This window comes from Lissotriton vulgaris, chromosome 8 (genome assembly GCF_964263255.1).
Source record: "Lissotriton vulgaris chromosome 8, aLisVul1.2, whole genome shotgun sequence".
Classification (NCBI taxonomy): domain Eukaryota; kingdom Metazoa; phylum Chordata; class Amphibia; order Caudata; family Salamandridae; genus Lissotriton; species Lissotriton vulgaris.
This window is the reverse complement of record NC_141696.1, coordinates 196173612-196201276: the sequence shown is the minus strand read 5'-3', so window position 1 is coordinate 196201276 and position 27665 is coordinate 196173612. Positions and strand designations below refer to the sequence as shown.

Below are 27665 nucleotides of genomic sequence, written 5' to 3'. Positions count from 1 at the left end.
TTAGCTTTAGCGTTGCAGGATACATTTGAATATCCATCTGGCTATACCGGATTTAGGTAGAGCCTTTTATGAGGTTTAGAAAATGCCACAAGAGTAGCAGTCTCGTTCTGAAAGGTTTTGTCCATACTACATTAGGGCTCATTTTACATCTAAGTGTGGAGAGCATGTTCTGCAAGGCTCTCCACACTTAGATGTAAAGGTTGTAGAAAGAAAATGGAAAGTTAAATGTACTGGTTATAGTGTAACAGGAAGACCACCTTTGGAAGTAATTAGGGGTTGGTGCAGGGCACAACCATATTTCAGTGTACTTGAAAGAAAGGCTCTTCTAGTAATAATGCCTGGAACTCACAAGCCTTAGTGAAGTTATGGCAATGACGAATGCCACTTTCCTAAAAAGGAAATTTAAAGAGGCAGGAGTGGTGGGGTTAAAACAGGGGACCCATAAGTCAAATGAGGACAATATTGAGATTCTATGGCGGGCAGGGTAGGACTCCCTTGAGGCCCTCCATTAAAGCCTTAATGACTGGTATTCAGAAGACGGAGACGTGCTGCCAGTTCTGAAGATAGGTAGTCAACGTGGCCAAATGAAGGCAAATGGAAGTGACTGCCAAACAATACATCTGCAAGCGGAGTAGGTAGCAGACTGACTTGGAGACTCGTTATCAAAGGGTTGGCATGTTTGGAATGACAATAATGCACAACATGATTCTATTTGGCACCGTTTCAGCCGCATGTGGTAGGCTTGCATGCTTCCTTTAGGATGCTCATGCATTCGGGTGGTAAGTTAAGGTACCCAAATTCTAAGAGCTCAGAAGCCAAATCGCACGATTAAGCGGTCACTAATTTCTCCATGGTTCTGTAGGGGAAGATCTGGCTTTTCGGGGAGCATCTCATGCGGAACCACAGAGTTCCAGCAGGTTTGTGAACTGGGTCTTGCAGGCCCAAATGGGGGCCACCAGGGTGAGGGTTGCCTGCCGTAGCTGCCAAACCACAAACAGAAGTATGTGGAGATTCAGGAAAATGTAGTCAAATATCCCTGACCAGCTCATCCATTGTGTCCATGGACTGTGGGTCTGGGAATCTAGAAGCAAAGCTTGGGCATTTGGCGTTCTCTGCATAATGTGAAGATGTTAAACTGCATGAACCCCCGCTTTTGAAAATATTGGAGGTCTTGCGGTTGGAGCTCACTCATGCCTCATCCTTTAGAGAAGCACTGAGATTGCGTCCCTGAGCAGATTTAGTTCTTGGGAGTCTGCAGGGTAGTATGGTGGAAGGCATAGAAGTAAGCTCCAGACAGTAACCATGTGTGGTAATGTAACACCCACCGGTCGCAGGGGACGATCCGCCACATGAGTAAAAACCTTTATAGATGCCCGATAACAAATGTGTGGTCCGGGGGGTGGAGATAAGAAGCACGTCCAGGCTTAGTGGCGGTAGCAGGAACCACCCATTCCTCTACCCTTAGCATTGTTGTCCCAGCAGGATTCCCTAAAGTAGCCTCCAGGTGAGGGTTGCTGGGCCTGTGGGTGGTTGAAAACCGCAGAGCTTCTGAGAGAAGGTCTTTAAGCCTCCACAATAGGATGTGCTACGAAAGGATCCAGAGCTTGCAGGGCACCCATAGCATGTCACCTCATTTTATCAACCATCTGATCAACCTACCGTATAAATAGGTGTTGGCCGTCAAACAGCATGTTGGAGGTGTTGCTGTTAGTCAGGCTTGAAGCTGGAGATATGGAGCCAAGTGTGCCTACGGAGTACACAAGAATTAAGGCCCACATAATCAGTCGGCATAGTTGAGGGCTCAGCGAATGGTGGTGTTCGAGAGGAGTTTGCCCTCTGAGACTTGTGTCCCCGTTTTCTGTGCTCATCTGAGAGTTAATGGAGGAGCACCTCCATTTCATCCCAGTGGGCACGGTCGTAATGGGAGAGTGGATTTACTGACTGCACTGCAACTCTTTGCCTGCAGAGTCTATACATTTGCTCTTATCCGGTAGAGGGCCCTGCGAGTTTGCTTGCACGGTGTGAAATTGGGGGTAGTTGGATCCAAATGTAAATGGGTCAGTTGGGGACACTTTATACTGTTTCTCCAATGGGCCGGTGAACAACCTGGTTCTGACTGGGTCTTGGATGATATCAGGGGCTAGTCGCAACATTCCTTTGAGCATAGGCATGTATTGGATAGAGTGGTAGGTTGAGGAGCAGGCTTCAAAAAGGAAATCCTTTTCTATGGGGTCAACATACATGTTGATCTTATCTTACGAAGCTGTCCTAGCTCCCAGCTTGTGGCAAAATGTGTAGTCAGAGAATGAGGACCAGGTTGGATATAGATCAGGATCAGTTTACACTGGAGGCTCCAGGTCATAGGAGTACCAGGCTTTGACATGTAGAGCTGTATCATGAGTATCTCCCCTGTGTACCCCTATTTCAGAGTTCGGTGACCCCACAGGTGTATATAAGAGGGGGACAGGTGGTGAATCAGGCAGGGATGAAGAATGCCATGGTCTAGGTGTAGATTAAGAGGGTGGTGTTAGCTCTATGCCCCGCATAGGTTTTGTTGGAATTGTAATGTTGAGGTCTCCTCGAAATCAGATGGCGTTTGGGGCCTGTGGAACATTCACCAGTGGGTGGATGAGGCCTATGTGTGGGTGAAGCACAATGCGCCCTTGCCGTGCTTCAATCTCAATTGCAGTTTTTGTGAAATTGGTTCCACAGTTGTCAGCACTGAGGGGTTCAGGCGCTCAAGTCTTCAGGCCTGGCTTTGATTTCAGCTTCAATGCAGAGGGTTTCGTCTTAGACGGGTGGGTTATTGCCACGGCTGGACTAAGCGATACAGAACCAGCGGCTTCTATGGATTCTTCGGCACGGAGCGGAGGCTGCCCATTGCGTTGGAAGCAGAGGTTCAGTGCCAATCATGGCTCGAAGGCGGTGATGGCCCAAACATCGTGGTCTGTGGGTCCAGAGCAGCAGGATGCCCTTTCGCAGAAGGCTGATCAACATGCGAACGCTGTCAAGGGGGATGGGGAGCTGTACTCACCACCATCTGCTCCGGAAGGTCTTCGATCTCCAGATCAGAGCCGGATATGGCATTTGGCGACAAAGCCTCACAGGCAGCAGTCGGCTGAGCATTTTGTTGCCCCTCGAGGTCCTGAGTGCTGAACACTCAGGACCTCGATCTGGGGTGTCTGCTCCGCTCCTACACGGCATCTCGAGGCGAAGGGGCAGATGGTCACAGATGGTGTTTCTCGAGCCGAAGGCATGGCAAGTGTCCCAGGCAGCCTCTTCATGCTCAGGTGAGAGGTAGAGGTTACAGGGATATTTCACATGACAGAGAGGACAGTGTCTGAAGGGCATCCGTTCCACCAGTCAAGGCATTGTCGAGAAGAGGAGACAAGATGGGTGAGGCCGCGCATATGTCTTGAACATACAGCTTGCGGCACTGGTCTTAACCAGTCACTGATAGTACCAATATGTCTTCACATGTGTGCCATAGACTGAGATGGAAGTACTGGCACAGCATACCACAGAAGCTCCATTTAACCACCACGAGCCACCTTCATGTAGTCTCCTCTCATCCAGGCAGACCATTTACCCCACACAATTCAGCCTTTCTACACAACCTGACCACCACAGGGATACAAACTGACCTTGTAGTCAAGGTCTTCCTTTAGAACAGAATTATTTCCACTTGTACACATACACCCCACTCACCAACTCACTTATTCATCCACCTGCTCAATCAGTAGTCGACTCATCCACCGGTCAAATCACTAATTTGCCTGTTTACACAGTCAATGTTTTTCATGCACAATCTAACACTTCGCCTGTTCGATAACCCACATAAGCATCCATGGAGGCTCCCTCCCATTCCGACCTATCCACCCATACGCATTTATCCATGCATTCAAAGGATAGACTTAGCTAAAGTAAGCCAGGGAAAACTGGGGTGGACTGGAGTTCATTCTCCTCTCCCAGTAATGCAAACAATTCATATGGTAGAAACAAGGACTTCTGTGGACTATATCCCTCTTCTGAAAATCAGATATCAATAGATTTGAAAAAACTGTATTAAGGTTGGGTATAACCTTATATCGAGGACAACTTTGTTGGTGATTAATCAAGATACAAAAGCAGGTGCGTCTGATGCAGACTTCAGAAGGAAGTTCTGCTACCATCTGGGAATGTCTTAGTTTGATTCCACTGCTCACCAAGTCAGTAACATTTTGCTCTTAAGTAAGAGTCTATGGCTGTAATATATATATATATATATATATATATATATATATATATGATGTTCATCCAATCCTCACCAAATTTTAACAGAAGCTAAACGTAAACATCCCCCCCCCCCTTGTGTTTTACATAGCACGTACTTGACCTGAAGGTCTGATCGCTTTACATTAGCACCAGTTGTGTAACAGACAGACACATTCATTTTGTTAGGCATGGGTAGATTAAGTGACTTGCCCAGAATCTAAAGATGTCAAGCTTCCCTGCCAAGACTAGCTCAGTTTCCCAGCTTTGAGGTAGAACGCTTGAAGGAAAGTGACCCTTTTTGCATGGTTGCCCCCACTTTTTGCTTAATGTTGATGCTCTAAACATACCATAGGTTCCTGTTAACCAGGTAGCCAGGCCCCATCTTTTTTCCCTAAAATTGCACCCTTACAACCCCAATTGGCAACTTTGTGCACATTCAAGCCCCTTGTAAAAAGGTACTGTGGGTACCAGGGGCACTGTGACCAGGGAAGGCCCATTAGGACTGCAGCACATATTGCACCATCCTTATGGGCCCTGTACCTTAAAACACATGCACTGTCCTTGCAGGCTCAGTGTTTTGCTGGAGAGAAAAGTGAAGTCTCGACATGGCACAAATACCTGTGTGCCACGCCTACAACCACCTGCCTACGGTATAGGTAAGACACCCCTCTAGCTTTGTGCATTTTTAAATATCTTTCAGTCTTCAGGGGCCAAGATTTGCAGAGGACAAGGTTCAGGAAAGCCCAGGGGTGGCCAGGTGCAGAGGTCAAATGCATAGCTGGACCCAAAGAGTTTCAATGGAGACTGGTGGTGCTCAGACCCGCACTCCTTGCAGGTAGGTAAATTGGTTGCAGGGGCCAAGCTTTGAGGATTGAAGCAAGCACGGGGCACAAGGCAGCACCAAACATACTCCACCAGTGGTACAGGAGCAGCCAGGTGCAAATACAGAGCTAGGCACCTAATGCTTTTCAATGGAGAACTGGGTTCAGACAAACAGGCTGTAGGTGTTGCACCGGAGGCTGCAGGAATAGAGGCTGAGACAGCAGAGCGTGGTGTAGGGGGGTCATAGAGGCACCGCCAGTTCAGCTCACCAAGGCACCGCCAGTTCAGCTCACCAAGGCACAGAGGGTTTGGATGCAAGGTGTTCTTAGACATTTCATTCTTCTTACCGGAGCCGGTCAAGGTAAGCGAGCCGCTGGATTCAGGCTGCAGGCGTCGTCATGGAGTCCAGGAAGGGTCAGCCAACGCTAGACATGAGGTCAGGATCGCTGAGGAACCTGCTCTGGGTCTGTGGGCCACCTGGACACAGGCCGAAGGCGTTGTGTGCAGAGCGGGCAGGACTCGCAGATCAGGACGGCACTGGAGTCTTTTGTGTAGGTTTCTTGAGGATAGATCCCGCGACCAGGGGTCTGGTGTTTGTCAAAGAGCATGCAGTCTTCCTCAAGTTTGGGAAGTCGCTGGCTGCAGTGCAGGTGTCATCTTTGCAGGGTCTTGGAAGTTGGAGACAGGCTAGTAGGGCTGGAGCCAAGTCAGTAGTTGTCTTGATGCTTTGCTGCACCGCGTTTTCTTAGGTCGGCAGGAACTCGTTTCGAGGTCTCTGGGAGCCACTTAAAACTAAATTTAGCAGTGTCTTAGGAGAGTAGAAGGTAGGGCCAATGAGCACCTTACCTGGGGTGACGACACCTTCAATTATGCCACCCTGCTCTGGGAGTGGGCACAGTCTTAGCCCTGATTGGAGGGACTTCCCCATCTTCAAGATGGTGGAGACTGAAAGATGTGCTTCACCTTGCCTCCCCATCTTTAGGAGTGGAGTTGTCAGAGGTGGGCACACCTATTCTAGTTTTCCCACCCAAACTGTGGGTGTAATCCGTGGCCTGTCATCTGCTGCTAGGAGGAGAGGCTGGGGGTCGGATTACCAAGGCAGCAGGCCTTTGAAGCTTCCCTCTAGTACAATGTGCTCATCCTGGGGGAAGAGGTGCGACACCTCCACCCAGGATGTGCAGTTTGTGGTCCCAGAGAGCAGAGGCCCTTGACCCAGGGTCAAGAAACAAGTCTGGTAAAGACAGGCTGCCTACAGTCAGTCTGTGACCACACCAGCGTTGGTAGGTTTTCAGGGGGAGCGTCTGAGGTGCCCTCTGGGTACATCGTTCAAAAAATCCCACACTAGCATCAGTGTGGGTTTGAGAGTAGTAGTTTGGTACTAAACACTTCTGGGTTCAGAGATGCAATCATGGTGCTGGGGAACTCTAGTTGTCAACTTTCCAGCCCATGTACTCTCTATGGCTTTCCTGGCACATACAATAGCCAAGAATTACCTTAAATACTGTAGGGGCATATCTGCTCATGCAACTATGCCCACACCTGTGATACAGTACAACCTGCATTAGGGCTAGAAAGCCTGCTAGAGGGGTGACTTGCCTATACTTTAGGCAGTGCTCGTTGGCATGGCACACAGGCAGTGTGCCATGTCGACCTAGCCATTTTGTCTGCAACAGGCCATGCATGCTGCAGTGGCAGTCTATATGGCCTAGGTTAAGGGACTCTTCAATCCCAATGCCCCAGGCAACCGGGTACCATTTGCTTGTCCAATTGTGGAATAGTTTTTAGGGAAGAAGTACAAGCACAAGAGACTTGGTTGACAGGGACCCAGTGCACTACAATCGAAACCACATCCTTTTCCAGGCAGACAGTGGAGGCTAACCATGTCAAAAGAGGCACTCTTAAAACCTAGAAACTGCAAAAAGTCAAAAGCCAATTAAAGGGATCTAAGGTCCTCAGTTAATATGATGAACATTAAAGTGCACGTCTAAAATTAGGAAAAGGCTAGACAAGGACACCTCTAAAACAAAAAAGAACCAGCAACTAAACATCCAACCAGTCTTCTGGAAATAAATCCTGTGGATAGACAATTCCAAATGGAGCAGTTTTGCCAGTAAAGCTGGTAGAGCAAAAAGCCAAGCACTCCGTCTCACCACAAGTATCTCACACCAAGTGTGAAGCATGGTGGTTAAAGTTTGGTTGATTCAGGCAGCGGCATAAATTGGACACCTCACAATTCAGTCTATTGTGTATTGGTCCCTAAATTGGCACATTCTACAAAATATGAGAACTGTTCAACAGCTAAGCTCAGCCAAATGTGTCTTCTGCAAAAAGAGGCATGATCCAAAAAACATGTAAATCTAGGCCTGAATGGATGGAGAAATAAAAGAATTTGGATTGGGCATGTGAATGTCACAACCTCAACCCCATTCAAATGCTGTGGCGGGGCCAAAAGAGATGCGGACATGCTCTCAACAGCACCAAGCGTAAACTTTTGTAAGGAGGGGGCCTGAACTCCACCCACACTATGAGAACAACACTTAAAGGAGCTGTTTAAAATGGTTGATGCCAAATGGGTTTTACACTTTTCTCTCTAGGTGCAAAGTTTCCACACAAAGCTGCTGACTGTAGCCCGAGGTTTGTTTAATAAAGATTAAACTGGTGTTCCATTGGCTACATGAAGTTAGATGCATCTACTGTCAGGACTCAATTAAGAACAGAAGGTCAAATGTCCTAATACACACCACTGATTGTCTAAATAGCTTTTTTTGTTTTAAATAGGTCATCACTAAGATGACAGCATACAGCTAAGCTGCAAAACACACTACTTATAGAACAGATTATGCAAAGGTGATGTGGGAGAGCTGGCATTTCAGTGAAAAGGCTATGCAGTACACCAATTTGATTAATAAAGAATTTAATAATTTAAAATTGACAAATTTCTTTCCTAGTGCACAATACAAACGTTTTATGGACACATTACCACAAAGACCACAAACAATTGAAGAGGCAAAAAAGACATGAATGACATCGATGTATGTCTGTTTACGACTGTAAGGTAGACTTAACTGTCCAATAAATATTACAATATCACATTACAAAAGACAAGCCACATTAAAGGATGAGTTAGTTAATTTTCAACACCAGACCGTAACCATTTAGAGCACAGGATGGTTTTGGCAAAAGTGGTGGTGAGGGTTTGTAGGAGGTCAATAACAATGACATGTAGGTGCCTTACAGGTTTCGCGGCATATCTAATGACAAAACCGCTGTTGGGGGAAGGGAGGTCAGCAGTAGGTAGGAGTAAAGAATTACAAACATGATAAAGGGCTTTTCCAAGTTGAAAATAAATTCACAGAACACCCTATCTTCTTCTCGACATACATGTTTGATAAGGAAAGCTGATTTTTTTAGGGGTGGATAAGGTCTGCATTACCGATGTAGGTTGAGCAGATCAGTGATCTGTATTTTGGAAAAAGGGTTGTAGCTACATTACAAATGATAAAATCACATAATGAATAAAACATTAAAGGTGCACAATAATACATTGCACTGTTCATCTTAAAACAAGCAGCTCCCCATATCTTCATTCCTAATTAAGGGTACTGTATAAAAACACATTTAAAAACGGGTTTTCAAAACACAAATTGATTTGCCAGAGCTCAGTCTACTACACTAGGGGAGAGAGCAGTAAAATATTCAGAGAAATATTTACTTTACCCCCAACAACACCATCAATCTAGATTTCATATCTAGATACTCTCTAGGAGAACTGTGGCGTATCTGCAAGTGTAGCTAGAGAAAAGGTGAAGGTATTCATCCCCACCCATAACAAACAATCTCATTCCTCTCTAGAGTAGAGAAAGGAAAAACAAATGTCAGTGTTACAATCCCAGGGCCTACAATTGTGGAGAAAATGGAAGTGGGGGCTCACTGTGGTCTAGTAGTACATGGAACCATCAGATTCCACAAGTTTGAAATGAGCAGAAAGTTAACCAAGGAAATGTATCAGTGTACAATTATGTACTACAAATAATTGGAACAGACAATATACAAACGGTTACAAAAATATGTACTCTTTTTTTATTAAAAGCACTAGACCCAAGCCAAGCACAGAGAATGTAAACATAGCTATGTTTAGCACCAGATATTGAACACCGGAAAATGAATATGCAACTATGAGCAGGTGAAAAGATGAGCAAAATGTATTATCCTGGACTGATCTTCATCGCAATCTGTCCCAACGCCAGATGGTGGCATCATCACAAACAGCTATTAGGATGCTACTGTCTCTGCTGAAACTGGTCTGTCGTATGGCAGCTATGCACTTCGGATGAGTAAGTGTTGTACACCTGCAAAGAAAGGAAGAGGAGGCCTATAGGTTAGTGGATAAAAAGTACAATTGAACAAAAAATGTAAGAACAATTTAATTACATTTTAGAAACTATGGAAGGTCTATAATGAGTTCCTTGCCATCTGATCTTTATTTTGAATAGAAACAAAGAGGACAATATTGAAGGGAGGCTTCAAAGGTGTATTTTTTTTCTCTGCCTAGCTTTAATGTGTTTACGCTACATGTGCTCGCAGATTGTACTGATAATTAATAACTTTTATACATCACTTGCTATCACGGTTTGCCATTTTGTGACCTAGAAGAAATTAAGTTACTTACCTGTAAACTGTGGTTCTCCAGTAATGGTACCTTTCATAGATTCACATGCTTGAATCATTCCCCATCGTTAGATTGGGAGTCCCACGGTACATAAAAGGCAGCAAGTAATTACTCTAACATTAAAATTAGAGAAAAAACATTCACCTTAATATCCCATCCTAGTTATTAGGTTAAATTAGGTATGGCCCAAACTCCACCAATCAGGCGACAGTACCCCCTAGAACCCTCTCCACAGAGGCTCCAGGCTCCCAGACTTTCAAGCACAAGTGTAGCATAAACCAATGAAATAAAACAGGGGAGCTGTGACCGGGAGTAGGGTGGGTCGCATGTGAATCTATGAAAGATATCAATACTGGAGAACCACAGTTTACAGGTAACTTAGTTTCTTCTCCAGTAATTGGGTATCTTTCAAAGATTCACATGCTTGAATCCGAATAGATAAATAATCATAGGTGCGTTTGTTCATAAAAAGATTTACAGTGCACAATGTATAAAATCGTGTACCCCCACCAAACGTAAAAATAAGTCATACCACTTCTTCATACACCTATATACATATCAACTCCACTTTTCCTTAGTGCCTCCTCGCACAAACAGGATCACGGACACAAAGTATGCTGGTGCCAGATTTTCAATTTATTTTATTTTTTAGTGCTGGAACGGTGCATGCCTCAGACGCGTTTCGGACACGGGGCTGTGCCCTTGTTCACTCAATACATATATATACATATACATATATATATATATATATATATACACAAATATATTTTTTAAAGTATACATATACACTAGTATCGGACAATGTATATGTACAGAATAACTGACCTCAATTATCATAATAGCAATTGTCAAACAAAGGAATGTGGGAAGGATAGAGGTTCACCTTATTGAAAAAGATTACGTAGCACCGCCTGTCCTACAGCTGTATCAGCATTATTTGCAGCTTCCAGCCAGTAATGCTTGGTGAAAGTGTGCCTCCTGGACCAGGTTGCTGTTCTGCAAATCTGCTGAATAGGCACACCAGCAATGAGCCGTTTAAGAAGAAACTGCTCTTGTAAAGTGAGCTTTCAATGTTGAAGGTAGAGGTTTGCCTACTTACTGATGGCAAAACTGGATCGCAGAAGACATCCAACAGTCTGCTTAGTGATCGGATATCCCTTTCTGATTTTCCCATAAGCCACAAAAAGCTGATCAGCCTTGCGTATGCTGGCTGTTTTCTCCAAGTCGAGTTTTATACATCCTTTTAGAACCAGGGAATGTAAAGATCTTTCTGCTGGCGTCTGGATTTGAGAAGACAGTTTTCAATAGGACTTGTTTAAGTGAAAGTCTGACGGGACCTTGGGGATAAAGGTAAGATTTGGATGAATGATAGTGAAAGCATGAACGTCGCTTATTTGCCTGGTTGAAGTAAGCGCCAGCAGAAGAGACGTTTTCCATGTAATGCATTTTAGGTCAGCCCTATGAATAGGCTCAAAGGGGGCCTTCACAAGTTACGCTAGAACAATGTTGAGATGCCAAGGTGGAGGTGGACACCTAATTGGAGCGAACATTCTAAACAATTCTTTAAGAAATTGTGTTATTCTTCTTGATGACCAAAGCGACTGAGATGCACTATGCCGCCGAAATCTGGAAATTGCGGCAAGGATCAGCATAATAGAAGAATGAGAAAGGCCAGATTTAGCCAGCTGCAGGAAAAGGTAATTGTTATGGTGAAGACTGAACAGGGTACACAACTGAGCTTGCGCACCATTGGCAGAATCTCTTCCACTTGAGTTTGTAAGTCTTGATAGTAGAAGGCACACTAGCATTGGCGAGGACTTCGACAGTCAACAGGTATTAGGTCGGTGAACTCCGTGTTCAGGAGCCAAGCTGCTAATCGTAGAGATATTTGGTCCGGATGGCAGACCTCGCCGCAATTCATTGTCAGCAAGCTCTGTAATGGGGTAACAACCTGGGTTGGCACTCAGATAGAAGCAGAAGCTCTGTGAACCAGAACTGGCGAGACCACCTGGGCGCTATGAGTAGTATTTGGCAGAGTTCTTTCCTCATCTTCCAAAAGTATTGGAGGAAAAGTGTAAATCTTTGACCAATTTATCGAAAACGCATTCCAGTACGATCCTTGTCGGGGGAGCCAGGTAGCGAAGAATTGGCAATTGCGATTCAGACTGGTCGCAAATGGGTTCAACCTCGGTTTCCCCACAACAGAAAGTTGTGATCCAGCGTTGGTTGGTGGACTTCCCATTCGTGGTTGGCTGTAATTGACCTGCTCAAGGAATCCGCCAGGATGTTGGCCACTCCTGGAACATGTTCCGTTGTTAATGTTATTTGGTGTTGAATTATCCAATCCCAGATTTGCTGGGCCTGTAGGGATAGCAAAATTGAGCTGGTTCAACATTGTTTTTTTTAAATAGTGCATGCTTGTTGTGTTGGCTGTCTGAATTCAAAGTGATGTCACTGATATTTTTGAGAGCAAAGATTTCAGGGCCAGGAATATCACTCCAAAACATTTATGTGTAATGTTAGTTGGTGACTGTTCCATTATCCTTTTACTGTCAGTCCTTCTAAATGTGCTCCCCACCCCTCGAGGGATGCATCAGTTATCATGAAACCTGGCAAGTCCACTAGGAACAGTAAGCCTGCAGCTATGTTCGGAATGGGAGTCCACCATTGGAGCGCTTCTTTCATTTGAGGTGTTATCCAGATAATATTGTCAAAGGACCCGGATATTTGCAGCCACTGACTTTCCAGTTCCTCTTGCAAGAGTTTGGAATGAGGGGGATGCAGGAGGACAACATTCCCAGAAGCGATTTGTACTTGCGAACAGAAGCCGACTGTCTTTTTAGGGGTAAAGTTGCCAATTTGTGGATCTTTTCCGGTCTTTCCAGCGAGGCAAAAGACTGACTGATCAGTGTCCAAAGTTGCTCCTAAGAATGTTTTTACCTTCGAGGGAGTTAAATGAGACTTTGGGAAATTGATGGCGAGACCCAAGGATTGGAAGCAAGAGAGACATTTTTGAGTAGGACTGTTCACCGCTGCAAAGGATTTCGCCTTTATGAGGCAATCTTCCAGATAAGGGAAAATTTGAATTCCTGCCTGACGTAGGTGAGCCGATGCTAGAACCTTGGTGAACACTTGGGGCAATGAACGAAGGCCAAATGGTAGGACTCCGAATTGAAAATCCAGGTCAGCCACTCCAAATCGTAGGAATTTCCGGGGCCTGGGGAGGATAGGGATATGAAAATAGGCACCCTGAAGGTGTATGGTAGTCATGAAATCTTCCTGATTTACCAACTGAAGCACCCCCCTGTGACAACATCCGGAAAGATTGCCTTTTTTCTTTAGAGATTTGTTGAGACAACTAAGCTGCAAAATGAGACCAACTCTCCAGACTTCTTTTTTACGAGCAAAAACCCTGAATAGAACCCGGTTCCTCGCAGTTCACCTGGTACCACTTCGATCTCTCCCATTTTAAGTCGAGCTTAAGACAGCACATGCACTGCCTGCAAGACCGGTTGTAGGCTATCCTATGACTTGTGGCACACTCAGCGATTCTGATTGGCTGTTGTCTGTGTTAATCAGAAATGAAGCTTTGTTATTGCGTTCTTTCAGGAACAGTCCCTCCTTTGTGTGCTTAGCTTTGCTTCTGGTGATTTAAGCTAGCGAGAATTTTGTTTGGCCATTACACTGTTCAGTGTGCGATGGTCCCATCTCCCTTTAAAGAGTAAGGGAGAAAACAAGGAATTTGAATGCTCGAGCGCTGCATACAGCTTCATCTCCAGGGACTCCTGGCAGGGTAGAGCCGGGGCTCCTCTGTGAGCTTTGTTCAAATTCCAGGCACGCAATTCCCCTCACTTTTAAGGCAGCACTACTCCAAGGCATAAAGCCTGCTGTGAACTGCAGACATCTGAACACCCAGGAAGATAAAGTCTGGGGCTCTGCCTTTGGTTTATGAGGTACGTTTTGAAATGATCAGGATAATACCTTTAATTCTACAGTACGTTTTGAAATTGTCAGGATAATACCTTTAATTCTACAATTGCATTAAGTATTCACCACAGAACAAATTTCTTAGTCTTCATTTCTGGTTTTATTTTAAATCAAAAGAATAAGAGTCATAAATATTCACTGCTTTTATAATTCAAAGCATCTATGCAACTCCATGTGTCGGAGGACATATAGTTTAACAAAAAAGAAAGGGGAACTCCATCAATGACTTCTGTAAATCAAAGTATTAATGTTGCTGCATGTTAAATCACATTTGATGTCTTAAAGTGTTCTCAGTGAGGATAGAGAAAAGGAGGTATTTGGGTAAGGTTGGGGTGATTAGGTTGGTGGGGGACTGGGTAAAGGTGATGTAACATTAACACAATTACACTTGTATACAGTTAGACTTTTACAGCCTAGAGTGGTCCGTAGTTCCATAAACTCATCACACAGATTCTGGTTATTCAATTTCTTTTGTCCTATGGTGTGAGGATGTGAGGTAGTCTACGTTTCCACCCCTGTAGGATTAAAGGGTTAGTGTTTCGTCATTTTGGGGTCTTCATCAGGACAAAGCGGTTTGTGAGCACTTCAGATTCGGCTAGCAATGAATAACCGTCTGAGCTGGGCAGCCAACTGCTCCTTAAATGTTCGGGTGGTCGTGGGTTAGCATAGGGTATAAATATCCTTGCTTCAAGATACAATTCCTCATTCTCTGGCCATGGTTTGAACAACGATGCCTGTGGTCTCCCGTTGGTGGTTGCTGATGAGTCAGCCCGAAAGTGTCTGCTCGGAGCTTCCAGATCTGTTATGACCCAGGTCAGGTAGTTCAACTGGGTAAACCCCGTTGAAACTCAACACTTGGCTTATGAGGCCTGGCTCTGTTCATTTGGGCTACTAAAATGGAGCGAGAGCTGAATACTAAATGGAGATTTGGGAATATTACGGAGCGCAGCTGCAGGTTATCTTCAAAATGTACACCTACGAGATAAGAATTAATGCTAATTTTTCTGCGGCTGGCTTTAGGGGAATGTCCACTTTTTAAAGCTTTCAGATTATATGTGTGGTAGGCAAAACAGCAGAATGTGTGTGCAATTGCATTTCGTCAAAAACACGCTGGTGGGATAAACAAGGGAGACCAGTGAGAGCGGTTTTGGCCCCAATAACGAATACAGCCAAAAGCATTGCAGAAATGCAGTTTCCAGTGCGAATATTATCAGTAGCTATTTTTACAACATATTGAGCATGTTTGCAGATTATGGGTAAAACAGTGTTTTGTCTGGTTATTACCACAATTCTCCCCAGTAAAATCCTGCTTGTTTTCTTCCTACAGTCCTGAACCATTGCACTCTGTTAGGCTTCACACATTTACAAGTTAACAAAATACCAAAAAACAGGCACTCTTAACATTTCAGAGCTTGCCCTGAAAAACCATTGAGAACCCATTCTAAATACATCACAGAAAAAGTGATCCCAGAACCTTTTAATTGATGAGCTCCTCTTGTGCAGCCTGTCAATTTGGAGCATGCTAGTGTCTGCACACTGTGAATGTGCAATCAGTGGCAATCCATTAGGAGCCTCGAACTTAAGTGTGAAATCAGAAAGGAGCTTCACTAGGGTTGGAGCGTGGAGACTGTTTGAGGATATTCAAGGACAGGGCCTAGTCAGCTGGCGCTCTAACTCCACAAAGACAGTAGTAAAGCAAACAATTTCCAGTAATATATCCCAAACCAACTAGCCTGCTACGCATGCAATATACTTGATGCAATGTGCTAAAGATGAAAAGCTTTTGCCTGCCTCTTCTAGGAGCACGCCTCATTTCCTGAGATTGAATACATGGAGGAGGGACTAAAAGTAACCTTTTCATATGGGAATAACTCACCTACTCAAATTGCCGCAAATAAATATTGGGGTCAAAATGTATAAAGATGGGGGGCGTGGCTTGCAGCCAACCAAGATGGCCGCAGCCTAGTGGAGCTCCGAGGGGAAGACGGACTCCCCATGTAAATCAGTCCAATTATCCGGCTCAAACATTGTCCCACGGTGAATATTTTGGCGGCGGAGGTGAAGCGGACTCGGATGATCCTTCGCCGAAGCCCCTCCGACTTTGGAACACAAAGTACCAACGACCGGAAGACTGCGGCCTCTGCCCACGCTTCCAGCACCGGATTAAATTTTAGCGGCTCCCCCAGAACGTGAACGGCGCAGCTGACTCGGCGCCGGGGCGGCGTAGATCTAAACGCCGACAGGGAGAGGCAGAGACGGCTGGCGCCAAGAGGTGCAGACGGTGAAAATTGCGGTGCGAGCGTGCAGACTATCTGAGTGTGGCGTGAGCTGCGGGGCTACCGCACTGATACAAAAATCCTAAGTCGGCGATAGAGGCTCTGATCAGACCGAACCATCATCCTCGCGCTACTGGCAGCAGCCTTCCAAGAGAGCCTCTACAATCCTAACGAGCCAACCGTGTAAAACACCAGTTGAAAGCCAGGCACGGCAGGACTGAAGTGGACGGATACTTGTGGGGGCACATGATACTGGCGCAATTGCTGGCGTCAAACCACTCTATGCACAGTGCGAAAACGGCGCCACTGAAGCATACCGCGCCGGAACACAAAATATCCAGGATATAAGCCCAGCAGCACGGCGTCCGCTTAAAGGGTCTACATACACGATCGCTCTGGACCACGGTGGGTCTAGGGTTTGGCCGCTTACCCCTCGGCTTGCCTGCTCTGCTGATCATTAACAGCCTGGATGGTTTCAGGAAGCCTCAAAGTCCATGGTTGAGGCCCTGTGGATGCTAAACTAGCGGTGCAAGAATCAGGACCGACAGTGTGTCACGAGGGCCTACACGGACACATCCACGACACACGTGTTGAAGGCGCTAGGGGTACCTATAACACCAACGGCGCACACGGCGTCGGTAACAGTGTGGTGAAGGACCGCGGACACTGTTCCTTCCGCGATGAGTGGGCAATCGCGCAAGCTTGAAAAATATGTCTATACTAAAGACCTGCCATGGACCTCTACGTGGAGGATCTTATAAAGAACACACTACAACCCAAAGGCCTTTCAAACTTTTTCACTGTGGAACGGGCCCACAGGGTACCAGGAGGGCGCCAAGACATCGGGCCCTTCCGCTGCCTGTACTGGCGCGCATATTCAATTTCAGGGACCGAGACGCTATTCTCCAGACGGCGAAGGTGGCACCGCCCATACGGATCCAAAACTCGGAGGTCTCCTTTACCCCCCCCCCCCCCCCCCCCCCCCGACTACACGGTACACTGTAATGCCAGAAACCGGTCCCCGGGAGCTGGTTTCCTTCCCAGTGTAAGAATTGGCTTTTGTAGTTTGGTTTGCCCTGTTCCCATCATGCACTGGGACAGGAACAGACTAATTTGCATACAGCCAGGTTCTGAAACTGGGATGGTGCAGTGAGCTAAAAAACGGTGTTGGATCTAGCCCTGATCTCTTGACTGCGTGAGAGCTTTCTGCTTAATTCAGAGACTCTGTCCCTCACCACCCCTTGTTGTAAATATTTTTGTCCACCCTAAGCGTGGAAGGGTATTCTCAGATGTGAGACCCTTGCTCATTGCACCATCAGGATTCAAGCAAACCGGGCCGAAGACGGCTGTAATGCCAGAAACCGGTCCCCGGGAGCTTGTTTCCTTCCCAGTGTAAGAATTGGCTTTTGTAGTTTGGTTTGCCCTGTTCCCATTATGCACTGGGACAGGAACAGACTAATTTGCATACAGCCAGGTTCTGAAACTGGGATGGTGCAGTGAGCTAAAAAACGGTGTTGGATCTAGCCCTGATCTCTTGACTGGGTGAGAGCTTTCTGCTTAATTCAGAGACTCTGTCCCTCACCACCCCTTGTTGTAAATATACACGGTAACAGTGTCGGCGTGACGCAGAAGCTTTCTTGAGGTAAAGAAGACTGAGATCCCGCGAACTCCCATGCTCCATGCTCTTACCGGCACGCCTTAAGAGTGTTGGCTGATAAGAAAACATGGTTTTTTGATACGCCGTAGGAAGCACACGACTGGCTTGAAGAATGGCGTACGGCGGAGGGGTCTGGTCGACAGAGCGGGAGGCATAAACAGGGAAAGACTGGCGAAACTGAAGGATCTGAGCAGGAGAGGAGGCGAATGCGAACAAGGACTCCGGGGAATGATTCCTTCACGCACAAGGGAAGTATCTCCCCCTTTTTCTTCTGTTAGTATATACTGCAGTGCCTGTGGCTACTGATTGGGACTCACCTCCCCTGCCTAATGACAATGATAATAATGGTGGATCGGGACTTTGGAACTGGAGGGGATTGTCTGGTCCTCCTTGGACTTTCCCACCCCCTGTTCATATAAGCAACGAAGTTTCAGGATGGGGTTATTAAGCACTCTAAGTTGGGGTGGCGGCAGTTCTGACTCCACAAGGCAGGGAGGGGGGATGGAGAGGGGGGTAATTCACTATGTTTTTTGTTTAATGTTCATGCAATACACGGATGTGATTTGTCTAGCACTGTATCAATGCACACAGAAACAGCTCTTAACCTTTATGCCAAACAGGTCACTTGCAGGCCTGGATTCCCTCAATCTGATGATGGGGGATGACTCACAAGCTAGTTCACAGGGAGGGCCTTATGTCAAACTCGTCCCTGAATATACTCACTTGGAATGTCCGCAGACTGGGGATAAAGTTAAACATGGCCTGGTTTTACAATGCATAAAAAGGGGGGGGCGCATCTGTGGTGCTCCTACAAGAGACCTCACAGGCACGGCTACCAAGGCATTGGACAGGTGGGGTTTCCGGATGGCGGTCCACTCCGAATTTACCTCGGGCTCTAGGGGTGTTGGTATACTGGTTAAAAAAAAGTTTCCCTTAATTATACAGACAGTCAAATCAGACAACGCAGGTAGATTTGCGGCTATACATGCGCAATGGGAAGGGAAGCCTGTTAATATTGTATCAGTTTACATACCACCTATCCAATACGTCCTGGCTACCTTCACAATCCTAAGATTAGGAAGGGACTAAAAACGGTGACTAAACATTTTCAGGACAATGTTGGTTCTGTTTCCTCTTCTGTTACATTATGGGAGGCATATAAGACAGCACTTAGAGGGAGGGCAATAGCCTCTATTGTGCATCACAAACGTGAGGGACAATCTGAACTTCTAGCTTTAGAAACTGCGGTAGAGGATGCGGAGGCACGACACGCTAATGACCCAACCCCTGCACTGTCCCTTAGCCTACGGTTAGCGCAGCGCCAACATAAAGGCACACTTGACTGCAATGGTCACGCAACAACTAGCAAATACGCGACAAAATTTATGATATTGGGGACAAGGCAGGCAAGCTATTAGCATGGCGAGACAAACGGGAAAGGCGGGTCAGATGGATAGCGCAGCTTGCAGTGATGGGAGGACAACCTACTACCGACCCACACATGATCGTAAACATGCTAGCACAACATTACACAACAATATATTCCTCAACCTCTACAATCTCAGAGGAGGAGGCACTCACATACGTCAGGGACCTTAAGATGCCCAAATTAACCCCGGAGGAAGCGCAATCCCTAGACTAGGACCTCATGCCAGATGAGGTGGCGCTAGCTATCAAAGCATTACAGTCTGGCAAGGCGCTGGGCCCAACGGCAAACCAGTTGAATTGTATAAACAAATGTCGGACTCCGTGTCACCACATCTACTGAATATGTTTACTGAAAGCCTGGAGGCAGGGGGAACTACCGCCGGACCAACGCACAGCTACTATAGTAGCTATACTGAAACCTGGGAAACCGGCGGACCAGTGTACATCCTATCGGCCGATCTCCCTCATGAATGCCGAGGCCAAAATACTTGCCAAGTTACTGGTGCTACGTCTCTCACCACACTTATCTAAACTCATACATAAAGATCAGTCTAGCTTTATGCCTGGCAGAAACACAGCGCTTAATTTGAGGAGGGTGCATGGAGTGATGGCGCGTGCGGAATACCTCCAAGAACAGGCGGTGATACTCGCTGGACGCACATATGGCGATCGGCACGGTCCATTGGCCATTCCTATTTGCGGTGCTGCACCATTTGGGGTTTGGCCCGCGGTTCTGTGCCTGGATCCGCCTGCTGTATGCGAAGCCTATGGCACATGTCACTGCTAACTGCCATATGTCTTCAGATTTTCCCCTGGCCAGAGGCACGCGTCAAGGCTGCCCACTGTCGCCACTACTATTTGCCCTAGTTTTGGAACCACTGGCGGAATGGATAAGATGGGAACCTACTATTAAGGGCCTTAAGTGGACTGATGATTGGGAAGATAAGATCTCCCTATATGCAGACGATATCCGGTTGTACTTCTCCTCCCCTAAGTGTTCTATTAACACTCTTTTGGATGTCTGCACAGCCTATGGGAGAGCGTCCGGTTACTCTATTAATTGGTCCAAATCCACCATGTACATACTGCATGGCCCATCGCACCGCTTACCGGACAGCTGCCCGCTACAGACTGCACACAGCACATTTAAATATTTAGGGATTCACATCACGGCTCGCTCTGCCGACTTCTATAAATACAATTTGCAACCTCCTCTTGAACGTCTCAAACGTGACACTGGGAATCGCTGCTGCTGACTCTGCTGGGCAAAGCAGCAGTTTTTAAAATGATGGCTCTGCCCCGTTTCCTGTATATTTTGGAAAATACACTGTACCCGGTAAATACCACCTACTTTAAAACGATCGCAGCGCAGGTGTCTGTTCTGCTATGGGGCCATAAACCTGCACGTATAGCACAAGCCAAGTTAGTAGGAAGCTGGTACGACGGCGGTATAGCGCTCCCACACATTGGTCTCTAATGACTTTTAGCTGTGCTGCCCAGTAATTATTAGTGGTTACATCTTCCGCAATCTGAACCGGCTTTAAAGACAGACCGAGCACAGTTGGGACTGTCTGGTATGTTGGCCCCCCTTTATGATAAACTATCCCTCACAAAGTTTGGACCGAAGAAGCACAAACTCACAATATGGCATACAGCACAGGCCAAGTTGGGATGGCGCGGGGTATTGACACAGCTGACTCCATTGTGGGACACGAAGAGGTTGGGGAAGCTTAGGCACACCAGGGGCTTCGACCGTTGGGATGATATCAGCATTTCGACGATTGGGGATATGTGGAAGAAAGGACGAGTACTACCGTTTGAGACCCTGAGACAGCAATATGAGTTGGCCCAGTCAGAACAATTCAGATATATACAGATACGCCACGCCCTAATGACGGCGTTAACGCCTGAATCAGAGGTCGCAGAAGCGTCCCCCCTCAAAGACAAGCTATTGACAGACTACATGCCATTGAAAGAGACTTCCTTAATTTATCGTAAGTTAGTAAATAACTTACCCGACCCAACAGGCCCATTGCGAGAGAAGTGGTCTCATGACTGTGGGGCAATTGATGATTCGGAATGGCAAGAGGCGCTGGCGTCTCCGAAGGACGTAGGCATCCCCTCATGCCTCCGCTTAGTCGAGTTACGAATACTACATCGATCATACTACACTAGAACCACTCTACACAAGATAGGACGGACAACACACCCATACTGCCTAGGAGGTTGCGGTGAGGAAGGGACCTTTTATCACACCATATGGGACTGCCCAAGACTGACTGACTACTGGACACAAGTAATGAGAACTATGTCTCAATCGGAGGGAGTTTCCCTGCTGCCGGATCCTAGGCGCTGCCTCTTAAATATATGGGAGCCCAACAATCTCACACACTCCGGACAAGGTTGGATGATGATGGGTATGCTAGTAGCGAAGAGAAACATAGCACAGAGATGGGGTGGGGCGGGAAGACCTTCACTAGCGGCTTGGGAATAGGATATGGATGCAGCAATGATTTCGGAAAGGGCGGTGTTCCGCAACAGGGGCTGTTTTAACAAATGGAGTAAAATTTTGGGGGCATGGAATAAGTACAGAGGAGACATCTTCGAACCTCCCTCGGATAGTGATGATAATGCCTCAGATTAGGACTCTAAAACCTCTAAATGCTATGAGAATTCCTACTTTAACTGTTGAACTGAACTATACTCGTGACTGTGTAATAATTGTATTGGTTTCTGCTGGAATGATATTGTGCAACATGTTATGTTCTGTTCTACTGCATTTCTAAAGTGCACAGCTACTCAGTGTCCCGGCGCTGCTACCCTGAAACCCCCACCAACCAGCAAAGCAGGAAGAGCCTCTAAAAGAATGGGCTCAGAACAATTGTGTTCTTAAGTTCTTTTTGAAGACAGCCGGATCAGAAACCCTCCGGAGAGCAAGAGGAAGCTCATTCCAGGCTAGGCCTGCTTTACGGGTGAAGGAGCAGCCACCTAACCTCTGTTGCAAAAAGCGCGGGTTCTGGATGAGGAGTTGGCCCGAAGACCGCAGAATCCTAGAAGGGATATAGAAAGCAAAGCGCTTCTGCAGATAGAGTGGGCCCAATCCATTCAAGGCCCGTTGGACAATAGCCAGCATTTTGAATTTCAGACGGGCCTCAACTGGGAGCCAATGAAGGTGGCGGAGATGGACCCGCACACTCTGCCTGGAAGAGAGACCCAGTAGGAGCCAGGCAGCCACGTTTTGTACTACCTGTAGCTTTTTTATCAGATAGCCTGGACATCCAACTAAAAGCGCGTTGGAATAATCCAACCGAGAAAGGATCAATGCCCGGACTACTGTTTCTTTGGCCTCCGCAGGCATAAGGGGGGAGGAATTTTCGCAGGGTTTTAAGTATGCCAAAACAAGTCCCTGTAAGTTTTTTGACATGCGTCGCAAAAGTCAAATTTTCCTCGAACCAAACCCCAAAATTTTTTGCAAGGCCCTTGTCTGATTGAGGGGGCGGAAAGTCCGGTGGCCACAGTCTGGCTCTAAAACCCGCAGGAAACGCTCCAAACAGGAGCACCTCCGATTTCTCCTCGTTGATTAGCGGTTTTAATAACACATGAATTAAAGACATTGTCATTTACAATGCCAATCGCTCTAGATCTCGTAAATGCGAGATCTATTGCATTGCAAATGCTTGTTAAACATTCTTTATCTGAAAAAAAAAGTTTTGATGAGGAGGGCCTCTGGGAGGGCAGTTTAAAGGAATCTTCAGAAATTCCAAAGTATAACCGTTAAAAACTAGATCTAAAACCCATCTGTCCATTGTTATAGTAGACCATTCAGGAAGGAAAAGGGAAATTCTTCAACCAACTTTGACAGAATTGATGGGAACTGTGGCCGGCAGGGGGCGCTTGTCACTGCTTCTTGGGAGTTTTCTCTGCCTTTGAAGGCAGTCTTTCCTCTGGAGTGTCTGTTGGAAGCGGCAGGAGGTGGTTTAAACAACTGCTAAAGTTGTGATGGGTATTGTGATTGACCCTGGTGTGGCTGGTACTGCTTGTACTGGCTGTAACCTGTCAGAAAGGAGGACAAACCACGTCCTCTTGCCCCACAAAAGGGCTGCTTCCTGAACTGAGGAGTGCCAAGAGACTTTGCAGTATACGTGTCCTTTTTGATTGTTTGAAGGGCATTGATTTCGTGACCAAATACTGATACACCTTCATAGGGCATGTCAATTACCTTCGTTAGAACTTCTTATCTGAAAGAAGTATCCTTTAGCCAGCCCCAATGCCTAAGGAATGGTGCCCCAGCCAATTGACTGAATCCTCTGGAAGAAACATCCACTGCGCAGTCTTTATTCTCAGCCGAGATCCTTTCCCCCTCTTGCAGAATCGTAAGCACCTCTGCTTTGGATTCCTCTGGTAACATTTCTATAAACTGTGAAATATCCAACATTTGGCAGTCGTATATACTCAGAAGGGCAAGAGAATTTGAACAGTGGTTGCTGCCATGGTGGAATTTGTTTACCGATGGTCGAGACACCTCCAATCTCTATCTGGCTGAAAGTGGAGAAGTAGGATTTCTGGAACGACATTGAGCCGCTTGTGAAATCACAGAATCCGGCTTGGGTTGTCCAATAAGTCAGGCAGGCGAATTATTAGGAGCTTTATATTTTCTCCTCAACTTGAGCAATACTGCTGGAATTGAGGCTTGTGTTTTCATGACTTTTAAGCCTTCTTGCCATATGAAGTTTACTATGGGAATAGAGCGAATTGGTCCCTTGGTTTGTTCCTTGAAGTCATACAGGAAACAGCTTGTTTAGTTACCATGAGCTCTCCCAGATACCTCACTCAGAAGCTGTCAATCTCTGGCGGCTCTAGAAACACTAGAGGCACAGACAATCTTCTGCTAAAACCTCGAAGATTCCGGAAGGTAAAAACCTATAAACGCTCTCTCAGGAATGGCACCCAGGATCTGGAACTCACTCCCTCCTGAAACCAGGCTCATCTCCTCCTTCACACTTTTTAAGAAAGAAGTAAAAGCTATTTTTATGGCCAAATACACTTGACCTATTAGCGTGGATTTGGAAAGACCCTACTCCGACCTGTATTACTTTGTTCGAATTCTATGACTATGTATCTCACCTGTATTATTGATGCTACTGACTATCTATGCACACATTTAACTGTTATATTTGTATTATTGATGTGCTGTACTACTTATGTGTAACCACTCTCTTGCTGGCATTCCCAGCCGTGTAAAGCGCTCTGATATCTGCAAAGATCCTGTTCGCGCTATATAAAACTTTCTAAATAAAATAAAAAATAAATGGGGAGCTGAAATCTCCTTGCCGCTTATTCCATAAGGGTATGGAAGCCCCCTAGATCCTCAGGTGGTGAATCTATTGGAGGTAAGAGTGGAAGGCGAAGGTGTCTGAATCGGACAGTCATCCCTTTGTTGGGAAGGCATATCTCATCCAACTCTCCCTCTTCTCTCTCCTCATCAGTTGTATGAACCTCCTGGTCCTGTTGCTGTGTTGCTGTAGGTAATGGAGAAGCAGGAGGGGAAGATCTAATTATTAAAGAAGGCTGCGTAATGGTAATCTGGGGGAACTGAGGACGCCGGCTCTGAAGGAGGGAATCTGTGGTAGTAATTTTGTACCAAATGCTGCAAGTTTGAGACCAGAGAAACAGGCATTTGGAGTATTTGTTCCCTCTGTCTATCCTGGTTGGGGGCCTGAGGGTAATACAGTCCTCATCTACCTCCTCCTGAAATTTAATGAGAAGGCCCAACCCAAACATACCATCATCTTCTGATTGCTCCTCATCTGCTCCGTAATTGAATATTTGCCCTGGAGGACAGGGAGATACTTTACTTGAGGAAGTATGAATAGGCCATTTTACTTCCTGTGAAGGTGTTCTCTCAGGCAGAAGTCCTGTATTGCCCGTGGACAACTTTATCGATGGTTCTAGCATCAACCACCAAGTCAAACCAACCACCGACGAGGTGGTCGTGGATTAAGTTTACGTCAACAGTTCTTCCGTCGACGAGTTTCTACATCTGAAGTCTTCATCTACCGTCAACGAGGCTACCGTCGACGTGTCTACCATCGTCCAGAATAACATCACTGAAAGAGACTAGTTTTTCAGGGCCGCTGATAGCCGCAGCGGCGACGAAGTTTCAGTTGACTATGATCCTGACAGAATTACTTTCTTTTTCGTCAACTAAGTAGATGAAGTTGTCTTCAATGAAGGTTGCACCCTCATAGACTAACGTCAACAGAGAGGATGCAAATGACCTGATTATCTTAGCCTGAGGTGAAGAGAAAGTATAAGTCGTAGTCACGGAAGTTCTTGCCGACTGCGTCAACTGCTTTGTTGAAGGAATATCTTTAGGAGGTAAGCATGTCTCTGGGAGAGACCTTGACTTCTGCTTAATTTTTGAAGAGTATTAAGAAGGCGTAGATGGCACAGACTGACCCGTGAGAGGCTAGTTCCTTTTTTTAAAGATGAAGGCTGATCTTCAGGTTTTGAGGTGTGATGATGCTTTTTCAATATCTTAGCAGCCTTAAAAAGATAAAGCTCCGCCTCACTAGCCCTTTTCTTAGAAGCTGTAGTTTTTAGTGAGGAATCACTTACAATCAAACAGGATTGTCTTTAGTTTTAATCTTCTGTAGCCACAGAAGACGAAGTCATTCTCTATCTCTCATGGGTCATTTGAGAGTAAGTCCTGCAAATTTTAGTCTCACCAGGTGATCAGGGTGAAGGCAGTAGATGCACTTCTGGTGGGAATCATCTGAATGAAGTCTGAGTTTCCAACAAGTCACAATGCTTGAAGAGAGATCTTTTAGAAGATGACACGTTGAACTGAAGATCTGTAGAAACCTAGAAGGCCAAGAGAAAGTACTGAGCAGAGCTCAGGGAGACTCCCTTCACACGACATGAGGTTGAAAATCTGAGAGCCTGGAGCCACTGTGGAGAGGGTTCTACAAGGTACTGTTGCCTGATGTTTGGACCATACCTAATGACTAGGACGGGATATTAATATGAATGTTTTTTCTCTACTAACTTTAAGAGTAATTACTTACTGCTTTTTATGTACCGTGGGTCTCCCACTTCCACGGGGAATAACTCAAGCATGTGAATCTATGAAAGATACCCCAATACTGGAGAAGCAAATTATGTTTTCATTTATGTGAATGCCAGAAATCTTAGATCAGGTTCTCTCCTCCACAACTGGTTGGTAATTATGTACGCCAGTAGACAAGACTGGAATTAGCTCCGTTAAAAGAGGGCATCTCTACAAAGGATTCCATCACCTTAATGGTGTTTTAGAACGTCCTTAGCATACATGAGTTCCTGCTAATCACCCACTTCTCAGACATTCAAGGGGAAAAACACTGAAAACACAGCAAGCTTAGCTCTTCCTTACACTGTAAATGAGCTCTCTCCTACTCAGCAGTTATGAATCCAACTTTCAAGCTGGTAATCTCTGGAGGTGGGGAAAGAGATACAGAGTAACAGAGAGGGACAGCTGGTTTTCACCTTCCCAAGTGAAACTCCATGCTCTAAAAAGAGCTAGTTTATGTAATGCTTCTTCAGTCAAGGAAGTACTGGGCTGCAATTCGGAAAAAAAAATCCTTTTGGCAAAAGGATAATCTTTCATTAACAACTACTCACAGTTGCTAAGACACGTGAGCTTAGTTAGCCTGTGCAGAGAAGATACAGCGGGGGGACGTCCACACCCCCATCATTATTCACACAACGCCCGGGGGAGTTGGCGGTCCCCAGGACTTGGGGTTCCAAGCTGCTAGTAATAAAAAAGGAGAAATACAGGTTGCCAAATCTTACAAAACAAAAAAAGAGCAATCTGCTCAACATAATCTTGAGAAAGAAAGGGAGAAAGAAATTTCAGAGTTTGTTCGTTGGATGTGGTGATAATGGGCATTTGGCCAATAAGAAGGAATGTGATGGATGGAAAGTTACTTGCAAAACGTGTGGGAGAAAGGTAATGGAACAAAATGTTGTAGAAGAGGGAATTCTAAGAATACATTTCAGGAAATAGCTTATTAAGATAGATCGTGAGATAACCTTGCAGCTAATGGAGACTAGTGAAGGTGGTTGTTTAGAGGTGGTCAAAATAGAGAATGTGTTGGTGTGCATGCTGTTTGACTCGGCTGCAAAAATAACACTGATTGCTAGAGAGGTCTATAAAAAAAGGCTTATAAAGCAAGATCACTCTTTGCAAACCAGATATTCAGCTGAAAGGCATGGGAGGGAGCCCATCAAGATGCATGTTGGGATACTTTTTGGGGTGCATTCACTTCAAAGGAAGGTACACAGAAGGGAAGATTTATGGTTCAGTAAGAGATGTCCCCTTTTTAAAAATAATGCACATACTGTGACCTTGCATGAAATTGTTGTCTAGAATAGTTTGATAGGTTATTTAAAAAGGACGAGAATTGCAATTATGGGAAATGGTTAGGCACCCGGTCCCCAATAGTTCAACAATAGCCAGGGCCCCAATGGGCGGGTGCATGAGGTCCAATATGTATGCTTTCCTATGGCTGAATCCTAAATGTTTGCTTTAAAA

At 45.9% G+C, this 27665-nt stretch overlaps 1 protein-coding gene across 2 annotated transcripts in view; it reads right to left on the bottom strand.

Moving 5' to 3' along the window:
• Positions 1–7973: 7973 nt before the first annotated feature.
• The window catches only part of EED (embryonic ectoderm development), a 119938-nt gene continuing 100246 nt past the window's right edge, over positions 7974–27665 (bottom strand). For both annotated transcript variants that reach the window (XM_086933972.1, XM_086933973.1), the window contains exon 13: positions 7974–9425. In XM_086933972.1, the coding sequence (XP_086790098.1) occupies positions 9299–9425 (127 nt within the window). In that variant the 3' untranslated portion in view covers positions 7974–9298. The remainder of the gene's footprint in view (positions 9426–27665) is intronic.